General features: G+C 37.5%; 1 protein-coding gene across 1 annotated transcript in view; it reads right to left on the bottom strand.

Moving 5' to 3' along the window:
* otog (otogelin) overlaps window positions 1–12,056 on the bottom strand; it is a 54,801-nt gene that overhangs the window by 31,690 nt on the left and 11,055 nt on the right. The window contains exons 17-23 of the mRNA XM_059513215.1: window positions 9,705–9,882; window positions 9,492–9,616; window positions 9,175–9,387; window positions 8,242–8,407; window positions 7,094–7,168; window positions 6,854–6,897; window positions 6,549–6,714 (exon numbers count right to left, since the gene is read on the bottom strand). Of these exons, the coding sequence (XP_059369198.1) occupies window positions 6,549–6,714; window positions 6,854–6,897; window positions 7,094–7,168; window positions 8,242–8,407; window positions 9,175–9,387; window positions 9,492–9,616; window positions 9,705–9,882 (967 nt within the window). The remainder of the gene's footprint in view (window positions 1–6,548; window positions 6,715–6,853; window positions 6,898–7,093; window positions 7,169–8,241; window positions 8,408–9,174; window positions 9,388–9,491; window positions 9,617–9,704; window positions 9,883–12,056) is intronic.

Consider the following 12,056-nt stretch of genomic DNA (forward strand, 5'->3'; position numbering starts at 1 on the left):
GTCTTCTTAAGATGTAGTTTTATTACCTCGTTTTTCTTGTTGTTACCCTGGCATAACAAACAAATCTGTGTGTATTGTTGTTTTTGTTTTTTGTCTTTATTATTTTAAGTGTACTGTATTAATGTTTTAATGCTTGTATTGTTTAATAAAAAAAAAAAAAAAACTATTAATAAGTGAATCTTACGGCCGTTTGCTGGATGAACCACGTTTGATTTACATTAATTTCTAGTAAAAGATATCACAATAATTGATATGAAGAAGAGAATATTGAAATATTAATGAGTAAATTACAGTGCCTTGTGATGAGTTATTAATATATACAATTGACCTATTTTTCATCTTCAATAATTTTAATGCAACTGTAATATGATATATATATTAATCATATTCCTGATTAATTACCCAAATTCCCTATATATCATTTGAGTTAATTATTATGTACAACCCAGTGCGGCTACATTGTTGTTGATTTTATGTAAAACCCTAATAAACACTTCAAGATATTATAAGAACAGGCAGATAGAGGGTTAAAAACCAATATTAATAAATAATATATACAAATAATACTAATATTTATGATATTAAAATACTTACATTAAGGAAAAACTATCATTCAAAAGGTTATTTATAACACCATTAGTGTCCTATATGGCATTTTTAAAGTATGGCTCTATATGGAACCCTATAAAGAAGGTTCTATTTAGCACTGAAACAAGTTCTGCTATTGTTACAAGCTGAAGAACCCTTTTCTGGTACTGTTTAGAACCTTTTTTTCTTAGGAGTGTAGTTCCTTGCATAGTACAATGACTAAGCAGACTGTTTTACACTCCAGAATGTTTGTCACATTCACATGCATCAACACACGTTTCCTTAGATCAGAAAAACTATGTATGAACAAAACTTATGTGAGAATTTTAGTACAAGACTACAAAGTAGAAGCATACCTGATAGATGTGACAATGTATAATACTAGAAGAAAAAAAACAAGTTCTAACTTCAATAACTAGTGGACTAATTTTCAGGGCATGAACAGGTGCACTGAGGAATTCAACCTGCTTGTAAGGTCTAGCTCATGTATCAAACACAGCTAACACACACATTATATTGTTGATAGTGAGACACTGCACTCTGAATAAGACGGGCTCTGATTGTGTATGCACAGTCGGTATAGAAAATAATTACCCCCTTTAAAATAATATAATTTTGCTGCTTTGCAGCCTGAAATGAAGATGGATGAATTTTGTTTTATCCAGCTGTATTTACTTAGTGCAACTTGTAACATCCAAGTGAAAGATATAACACCAACATGTCAGAAACGCTGTTATTTTCATCTCGTAGTCCGATCATCTTTGTTTGGGCTTCCCAGGGACGCTGTACTTGGAGATTAATGGTTACAATTTATGTTTAACTCGGTTCCCGAAAATTATAATCCACATGTAAAACTATGTGCAGCACATTTAGCTGAGGAAAGCTTCCTCAATCTCAATCAGTTTAATGCCGGATTCGCACAAAGATTATTCTTGAAAGATGGAGCAGTTCCCTCTTTGTCTGGAGAAGGCGTTGTTCATGGACCACAACCGGTAAGTGTATTGTATTATTTAAGTTGGTGCGTTTAACAGTTTCTGTAACTTACTACACAAAGGGCAACACTGTTTAGCTTTGTTAACTAGATGTTAGGGCTGTGCAAAAAAATGAATACGATTTTCATGCGCATCTCGCCAGTAAAAACGCTCCTGTGATTATAAATACATCTCCAGCACATGCTCCTGCCCACTTGCTTCTCAAAACTAGTCCAATCGCGTTTCCAGGAGGGTAACGTGCGCTAAGCAGCTGTCGAATCACAACACAGGAACCGCTGGCACAATCAGAACTCGTTACGTATTTCTGAAGGAGGGACCCGTCTGAAGTCATCAGCCCGTTTTTATGACAGTGAAAACAGTGGTACACAGATAGGTGAATTGTGTAAAAAATACTGTTTTTTTTACACGCGAAACATGAACACGTTATATTGCACACTGTAAACACAATCAAAGCTTCAAAAAAGCGTGAAAAATGGGACCTTTAATCACAGACTTTAGTCTGGGATTTGTTTTGGGATTTGTCTCAAACTTTGCACATCTAGACTTTGCAATATTTGCCCACTCTTCTTTGCAGAACTGCTCAAGTTCAGTTCAGTTTGATGATGAGTGTTTGTGGACTGCAGTCTTCAGGTCATTCCACAGATATTCAGTGGAGTTTAACTCTGGGCTTTGATCAGGTCATGCAAGGACATTCACCCTTTTCTCCTTCAACCACAGTGTGCTCAGTTTTGCTGTGTGTTTTGGGTCATTGTCATGTTGAAAGGTAAACCTTCTTCCCTTGACAACTTTCTGGCAGAGGGCACCAGATTTTCCTCAAGAATTTGATGGTGTTTTGCCCCATCCATTCTTCCTTCTATCCTGATTCTCCAGTTCTCCAGTCCCTGCTGCAGAGAAACACCCTCATAACAGGACATTACCACCTCCATACTTTACTGGAGGAATGCTGATATTTGGATGGTGAGCTATATTGGATTTCTGCCAGACACATCTTTTGGTGTTGAGGCCAAATAATTAAATTTTAGTCTCATCTGCCTTGTCTGCCTAGTCTCATCATGACTGCATGTGGCCTTTCTTGAGGAGTGACTTTTTTCTTGCGACCCTCTCATATACAAGCCACATTTTTAGAGACTTTGTGATATTGTTGTAATATACACACAATTACCACTCTTTGTCATAAATTCCTGCAGCTGCTTCAGAGTTGCTGTAGGCCTCTTGGTCGCCTCTCTGATCAGTTTACTCCGACTCTTTCATCCAGTTTGGAGCAACGACCTGATCCAGGGAGGGTCTGTGCTTTACCAAATACCTTCCACTTCTTAAAAATAGACTTCACTGTGCTTCTAGGCATTGATAAAGCCTTCAAAATGTTTTTGTATCCATCCTCTGACTTGTGTCTGTCCACAAATTTATCCAGGAGATATTTTGACAGTGCCTTGCCACCCAAAGCTGATCGTTTGCTTCAGTTTCACTACCAAAGACTGAAATACTCCAGGAAAGCTTTTTTCACCTGATCAAAATAACAGCTGACCACAGCTGAACACAGCTGAAAGTCAAATGGCTTTGTGTGGCATTGAGAAGGCAATTAGCCTCACCTGATTGAGTTTACGAGTCGTTTTTTAGTAATGGGGTGATAATTTTTTCCAACTCAGTGATTCTGGTTGTTTATTTATTTATTTATTTTAATTTTAAGTCATATTGGTGTTACATCTTTCACTTGGATGTTATAAGTTGCACAGAGTAAATACAGCAAAAAAACTAAAACTTTGTCCGTTTTCATTTCAGGCTGCAAAGGGGGTGATTCTTTTCTATATCCACTGTGTCTGTGTGTAAAAGAGTATGGCTGCTGGAAAAGGTAAAAGGTCTAGAGTGTCAGAAGACTCATGACAATGTTCCAGAGGGCAAGCAATCAAATACTTTATATTCTGCCTTTTATAGTCACTCTAGGTACTCTCACATGTACGTATTACAGTAGACTGACGATCAGTAATGGACTCCTTCCAATTCTCTTCTTAGTATTAGCTAATCTTTTCTAAATATGCTAAATTTGCTAAATATTTAATGGTTCACAGAAGTGACTTGTGGCACAGAACAATAACTATGTATTATTATTTTAAAACCTTGAAAACCCTTAATTTTCTTGGTAACTTACACCTATGTTTGACCAGCACAAAAAATCTGCCCGCATGAGGTAACTTAGTCCAATCCAATCCTCCGTCTATACTACAAAAAAAATATTTTCTATTTTTGTCTGATTTTCCCATAAAAATATCTCAACATTATTAAATCAAGCTACATTTACTTGTTACATTTACAAATTCTTGATTTCTGAAAATTAAGTGAGTTTACACTAAAAGCAAGGAAAAATGAAAAAAAATAATAATAATTATATATATATATATATATATACCCCAATGACAATTCATTGGACTATTTGCTGCATCCTATATATTCAACATCCTGCTAATACTACACCACTCAACTGTAATGATGTTAGACCACACGTGTGGCAAATTTAATAATTTCCAGACTTATCAATTATCTCATCACTACTTCTCATTGTGACATAAGGGGCCTTTGTACCATATTTACGTCAACCCAGATGCCAAACTATCAAGTTGCAGGAATTTATTAAACACTCATGACAGAATCTTAGCCATGATATTTCTTTCCTAAGATGCTCTTGTGCAATGATTTTTTGTATAAAAGGTCAGTAAGTCAGAAGAAGTTGAATCACACACACACACACACAGCCATCTAGAATATCACATCCCCTCTGTGTGAAGTGGAGACTCTAGTTGCTCTCCAGATACAACTGTGACCTCACAGCCCTTTCACCACATGACTGATGAATGTTCATGAGAGTTTGTCCTTTGTAGTGAGAGTATTAGATTGCCTTTGTAATTCAGCATTGGCAATGTCAGAGCATTTACAAACCAACGTCATACTCATCTCAACCTCAGAAACAAGTCTAAATACAACTTAATCAAATGTGCAAAATAAAAATACAAATCAACAGCCACTAATTTAAAAGAAGAAAGCATTAAATACACACTCCTATGTGCACCAACCAAATCAATGTGTGTCATGTACAAAATGTGAGCTGCTTTAGATCTCACAGATCAAAAGATTTTCACAAACAACTTGAAAAACAGAACATGGCTTATTCCCAGACTCTCCCTTGCTGGTGATGGTGTTGGTAAAAGGACAACTGATACACAGTCTTATCATGCTGTTATGGCTGCGGATGGCTTTAGGAAGTTAAGCTTGTGATATGGCACTTAACCTCAGTTTTCTTGTGTAGACACTGGTATTAAATGTATCCGATGACAAAAATCCATCTATAGAGCAAGAGTCGTGCTCTATGAGGCCCCTTTAGTGGGAACGTGACGCGAGGGGGAGAAAAGTGGGGGAAGTGGAGTTGAGCGACAAAGAACTCTTTTCACCTCACATAGACGGCAGCAAAGGTTCCCACTGAGTCAGCGGAGACCCTTCAACTGATCTGTATCGCCATCATCACCTGCTCCGGCAGACACCATCCGAGTGAGGCCTCAACATGTAGAGCAGAATGTCATCTGTCCGTGAAAGTGTGCGTGGGAGTTTGTGTGCTTCTGCAAATCTGCACTACCTTGCTTGGGAATTTGATTAAGAATATTATGTGACCCAGATAAGCTAAAAATCCCAGTGTATGCGTGTGTAATGGAAATGAGTAGTTCCTGATACTCTCTAAGCTTAGCCATGGATCACTGCCTCATCACACACGTAAATACACATATTGCCATTCACCTACCAACTCCCCTACATCACACACAAACATGGAAACATCTAACCTTTTAAATATATAAAAATAAATCTACCAGTACAGATGGAGAATAAACATGCTTTTTCATTTCTGTAGAAGTGCAAAATGCATTTGGGAGACATGGAATAGATACACCAAGAGCAATCATATTAATACTCAGTAAAGCTCAAAATCCCATTGAAGCAGAGACTTAAACAGCAGAGAAGTAAATGGCACAATAGCAGTATCACTTGCAAAAAAATACATGCTATCATAATACCATGGCAAACTTTTGCATGCCTTCACGATAAATTACATCAAAAACTCATATGGTATGTTTTTATATATATTTATATATATATATATATATATATATATATATTTTTTTTTTTTTTTTTTTTTTTTTTGATGAACACTTGAAATGTATCTATATAAATATATGTGTAGGATTCAATGTAAACAAGTCCCACTAGGCAAGGTATCAATTACAAATTCTTGCATCTTTAAAAAAAAAAAAAAAAAAAAAGTTAATTGGAGGCTATAAAATTTTTGGTCCTTTTTTGACTGTTTATTTGATGGTTGTTTATAAACAATGTATTTTTGTCCTGCCTTGAAGCCCATTTCTGTGTGATGATTGGGTAGGCTCTCAAATGGGCAAGTCTTTGCAACAAACAGCCAGTAATTCAAACAATAAAAAAGTAATAATGAAGTAAGAAATGTTTTCCATTTTAATATACTATAAAACGTAATCTATTCCTCTGAGGGCAAAGCTCAATTTTCAGCAGCTGTTACTTCAGTCTTCAGTGTCACATGGTCCTTCAGAAATCATTGTAATATGCTAATATGCTGCTAGAAAAACATTTATTACTTCTTAGTGTTGATAACTGTCTGCGGCATGTCTTATTTCATGAATAGAACATTCAAAAGAACAGCATTTATTTGCTATGAAAATCTTTTGTAACATTATAAATGTTTTACTGAAAAGAACGTTACTGGCCCCAAACTTTTGAACAGACAGCGTTTGAAGTCTTTTGTAACGCATTCAGTTCAACGTTTCTAATCGTGTCTCTTGCCTACATTTGTAAATATTGCAAAGCTCCAGATGCCACTGTTATATGAATATGGTCTACCACATTATGTTTTTGTAAGTGATAACAGTCACTAAGAATGAAGAAAACAAAGACGCCACTCACCCTGCGGGACAGACACAGCCAGGCATACACAGCTCATGAGTGGAGCAGGTGAGGTTCAGCAAATTCGACTCACAAGTCTGTTCACACGCTAAACCTTTATTGACCGAGTGGCCATCTACTCTGTTCCCACAGTCCTCATAAAACTGCCCTGGTGGGCACATGGTATCTGAGAGAGGAAAGAAGGAGAACATACTCTGAACTCCAGCACTGGAGATATGCAAATGCAAACCAACTGCAAACACTACAGACATTCAAAGAGTTTGACATGGATAAATAACATCAAGATGCTGAAATACAACACTCACCAATAATTGAGCTCTGGGAAACAAGTTTTCCATCTTGGCAAATTCTGTTAAAGTAAAAAAAAAAAAAGATTTTAACTTACTTGAGGCACAGAGTCTATTGTACTGGGCTGCTGTGATATTTATAGAGAGAGAGATAAAACAGTATTTCTTTACAAAACACTAGTTGTAATTGGGAATGTGTATTAATGAAGATTTTGACAGTGTGGTGATGTTTAACATGAGTGAATAAGACAATCTTACTGTACACCTGATGATGTCATGATCACATCTCCAGGAGAATAGTCAGCACCAAGAAAACTACATGGACATGCACTTCTGTACCAAAGCAAATTGACTCAGAATCAATATATTATGTCATATGCAAGGAGAAAATCAAACTGAAAATTTAGAAAATTTAGTCAAGTAACCCATTGTCCACTGAAAGCCACAATTCTGGATAACACATCACAGCCAATCAAAAGACATTTAATGTTTAATGTACTGTGGTAAGGAGTGAGGATGACCATAGTCATGAGTCAGCTCACATGAACTATGAGACAATAAAATCTCTCTGAGCTGTTTAAGAGAGCTGAGCTAGTACAGTAGTTGGGTTAGGGGTGAGAGACTGCAGGCCACAGTGCAGCGGTTGTGTCTGTAGTAAAGTACGAGGCTAAAGTCCTCCTCTATCACGTCTTTGACTTTCTCTCAGCCTCTGCCAGTGTGAGTGCTGTAACTCTAGCACATGCTGAGTATGTGGCAGTGGGACACGGGACATTTCAGGGAAGTGAACCCATGTGAGGGTGAGGAGGCTAAAAGCGTTATACAACACCTGAGGTTGTCAGATCCATAACATTTTACAGCCTGCATGAACGAGGCCTGCAAATAACTTCACTCTCTCAATCTAGGTGAAAGCCACAGAGCTAGTGTTTAAAAAATGAGGAGGGTGTTGATTTGGCATTAATTATTTTTTCATAATTTCATAATCCTTGACTTGGATAAAGATAAACAAGCAAAGCTGTCTGTGGATTTCCACTATTATGTGAATAAAAGTTATATAATATTATGTACATAAGTGAATAGAAAAAGGTGGAGTTGAAGTGCTGTTGGGAAGCTGTTTATATACCATTGTGTTGTGATTGACAAAATTAGATGAACATGTCCCTCATGTAATTTCATTTGGAACTCCATTCAGTTCTAAATATGCAGCAAATATAATGGATAGAAACTGTTTTAACACTTATTAAGGCACAATTAATTACAAATTATACCAATTATTTCATCACCCTCATGTTGCTTCTAATCCAAAGAAAAATTATGAAGCAGTTTGTAATGGCTTCATCTGTCAAGCTCCCAAAAAGCACTGTAAAGCACCATAAAGCACCATATGACTATTTTTTTTACACTTTTACCGTGGCACGCAGGTGTGTGTATGCATGTTGAAGTATGTTCCTTCTGGGCACACGCAACCCTCCTCACACTCATCTCCACACAGCTGAGGGAGAGACAGGAACAGGCAGCGACGCTGACATGATGACACACAGACTCCATACTCCATAGTAGATGGACACGTGATGGCTGCAAAAACATTCACACAAAAACAGGTCACACACATAATGTATAAATAAAGATGTCAGCGCACTAATCGATTATCAAGGTATGTACTCAAAAGTTTGAGGTAAGGAAGTTTTTTTTTTTTTTTTACTTTTTCAGCAGTTGATCGAAAGCCATTGTTACAAAAGATTTCTATTTCAAATAGAGCCTGTTTTTGTTTTGTTTTTTACTTTATATTCACCAAAAAATCCAGAAAAAAACATCACAATTTCCACAAAAAAAGTACAGTCAGTGTTTTCACCACTGTTTCTTGAAAACAAAATCAACATATTAGTCGTGGCCTAGTGGTTAGAGAGTTTGACCCCTAACCCTAAGGTTGTCTGTTCGAGTCTCAGGCCAGCAATACCACGAATGAGCTGCCCTTGAGCAAGGCACTGAACCCCCAACTGCTCCCCGGGCGCCGCAGCATAAATGGCTGCCCACTGCTCCGGGTGTGTGCTCACAGTGTGTGTGTGTGTTCACTGCTCTGTGTGTGTGCACTTCGGATGGGTTAAATGCAGAGCACGAATTCTGAGTATGGGTAACCATACTTGGCTGATTGTCACTTCACTTCATATTAATGATTTCTGAAGGATCATGTGACAGACTGGAGTAATGACTCCTGAATATTCAGCTTTGCCATCACAGAAATAAAAATACATGATATGACACTTCTTAAAAACATTTGAAAAACTCTTACTGACCCCAAACTGTGGATTGATAGTGAATACATGAGTAAGTGTTAGACTGACCGCACTCAGGCAGGTGTGAGCGGAACTCAATGATGACCCCGTGTCTCCTGCAGGTGCGGGCATAGTGAGCGAGGATGGAGCAAAGACACGGCCCACCACATTTGCAGACATCTGCACGACACTGCAGCTGGAAACCCACTGGACTCACATACTCGTGGCAGACAGAAAACACCTCTTGCATCAGCACATCACACTTCTCCACTGCATAAGCGGCTGAAATTACACAAACAGTCATTCCATACACACAAAGACATGTTTTAAACAAAACCTAAAGTTTAAAAAGGCACTAGGTTTTGCATAAAAAGGTGACGTGTCACCTGCTTGCTGGTGGGTGTCACAAGGGTCAAGCTGGGGTAAGCTGGGCCGTGGTACGCATGCTGAAGACACACGCCATGCATTTCCAAACAAGTATGGTGTGCTTTCAATCATCCCAGAGGGTGCACTAAAGTAACACATCAAAAACAAAAAATTGGAGAATAAGTTGAATCTGAGCGAAAACAGATAACAGGGAGAAAGAAAGTGAAACCTACAGGAAGTCATCCTGGATGTTGCCGTTAAATGTTCCACAGAGCCCCACAGTATCATCTCTCCACTGCTCCTCCAGCTGCAGGTACAGCCTGAACTCCCTCCAATTATACTGCAGCCGCAGACCCTGCGATGACTTCACCTGAACAAACATGGACGACAGCTCCTGGATCTGCAACACATCTGAGAAGACATCACTATATTAAACACATGAATGACCATCAATAACAGATGCACATTTTAAACTTTTTTTTTCTTTATTATTTCATATTTTTATAGTGTAAAGTTCACCCAAACATGAAAATTCTTTCATCATTTATATAGCCTCATGTTGTTCCAAAACCATAAAGGCCCATCGTACACCCGGCGCAATGCGATGCAAGGGGCAGCGCAAGTGTGTTTGCTAGTTTCAGTCCGGCACCGTTCGCATTTTCCCATCCAGCGCCACGTCGTTTAAATGCGTTCAAATGCATTTGCACCCATTTGTGTGCCCATGGGCGTGCTGGTCTAAAAAAGAGGTGTGTTCAGGCGCATTGCTGGTTTAAGGAGCTGAAACAAGACTGCGCCATAGACCACCTCAAAGCTGGTCTAAAGTCTGGCGCAATGTTTTTTCTTTGTCATTTAAAGAGTGTACAAGCTGCTTATTAAACACAGGGACGCACAGCAGCACACAATATATATATATATATATATTAGGGGTGTAATGATTCACTCGTTTTCTCGATGCATCGATTACAAATCCTGTCGATTCATATGCATCGATCTTGAAACATGATTTTTGAATCGTGAATCACCGATCTTGGACAGTAATCAAATCAAAATGCTAAGAATCGAATGAATCGCGATTTCTATAGCGATTCAATGCTTTCAAAATGTATACACTTTAAATTACTACACGCACGAATTAATGGAGACCTTGAAGAGTGTTCGTGAATCGTGCCTCTTATCTGTCCTTCACGCGCTCCACTGTTTACCGACTGAGACTGTCACAGGATTGCGCTCGCGCTCCGTTCGTCTCTGACGCAGCTGACGTGTGATCTATAGGACTCGTGGCCAGTAATGCTAACGTGAAGTAGTTTTACTTTTCTGTAGTTTGTCAATGGCTCTCTGCATCTTACCGACGGAGTTACCGGAGCCGTCGACAGCTGTATTTATTGCATGGACGGAGCAGAAATGTAAGTGTATAAATCATACGCACAGATCCATTGAATGATAAATGTTTTTAAACAATGCGGATGAACCGAATATACGAAGGAAACTTTTAAAATTAACCACAGCAGTAACAACGACCTTGAAATAAGAGCGCGAGATTTATCTGATAATCAGATGCATGAAAGTAGCGTTTGTTTCATTAGCAAACAGACATCTGGCACGTTTTCTCTCAGAATCATTCGCTGATGGAGAGGAAAAGTTAAATAAAGACGTTTTCACGCTGAAAGAGAAGCGATCTCGCTCTCATAGACGTGCCAGGCTATATCTGCAGCTAAACTGAATAAAAGCAGAATGAACTGATGAAACTAAAAAAAAACCACTAACAATTTGAATGAATTTTTGAATTTGAATTTGAATGATGCAGTGCTAATTGACATTTATTACAGTACAGAAACTATCGTATAAAGTATATTTTCTACCTTACTCTGTGCAGAAAATTTAAATAATTGCTAATTAAATGTAGCCTAGTATATAAAACAATCATAAAATTGCCATTAGGAAAAAAATATTGATTACAAATGACTGATTATTGTCCAGCAGTGTATTTGATTTATTACAGCTAATTAAAAGTAATAAAAAAAGAAGATAATTCCTTGTAAAAAAAAAATAAAATAAAATAATAATAATAATAATTATTATTATTATTATTATATAGGTTACATACATAAAATGATTGTATTTGACATTTCTGTCACTTCTGAAATTATGGCTACGCCCCTGGTGTGACAAAATGTTAGCTTATACATAATACTCTTTAAGCTCTTTTTTAAAAACTTGGCTTACATACATTTTTACATATGCCATGTCGCATCATTAAACTAGCATTTAACAATGGACAAAAGTTTTTTTTTTTTTTCTAACCTATGGTTCTCTAACCATAAAGGCTACTGTAATTTGCCCCCTGACTAAGCATTTAAAGAATTTAGTAGAAGCATTTAAATAATCCCGTAAATGCACTTAAAGAATGCAGAATCGAATCGTTATAATCGAATCGAATCGAATTGAATCGTTCTAAATTTGCAAAAATCGTTCTTGAATCGAATCGAAAACCTATGAATCGTAATCGAATCGAATCGCTGCCTTGCCAAAGATTCACAGCCCTAATATATATATATATATAAATGCCTACATGTCATAATGGATAG

This window comes from Carassius carassius, chromosome 2 (assembly GCF_963082965.1).
Source record: "Carassius carassius chromosome 2, fCarCar2.1, whole genome shotgun sequence".
NCBI classification, from domain to species: Eukaryota; Metazoa; Chordata; class Actinopteri; order Cypriniformes; family Cyprinidae; genus Carassius; species Carassius carassius.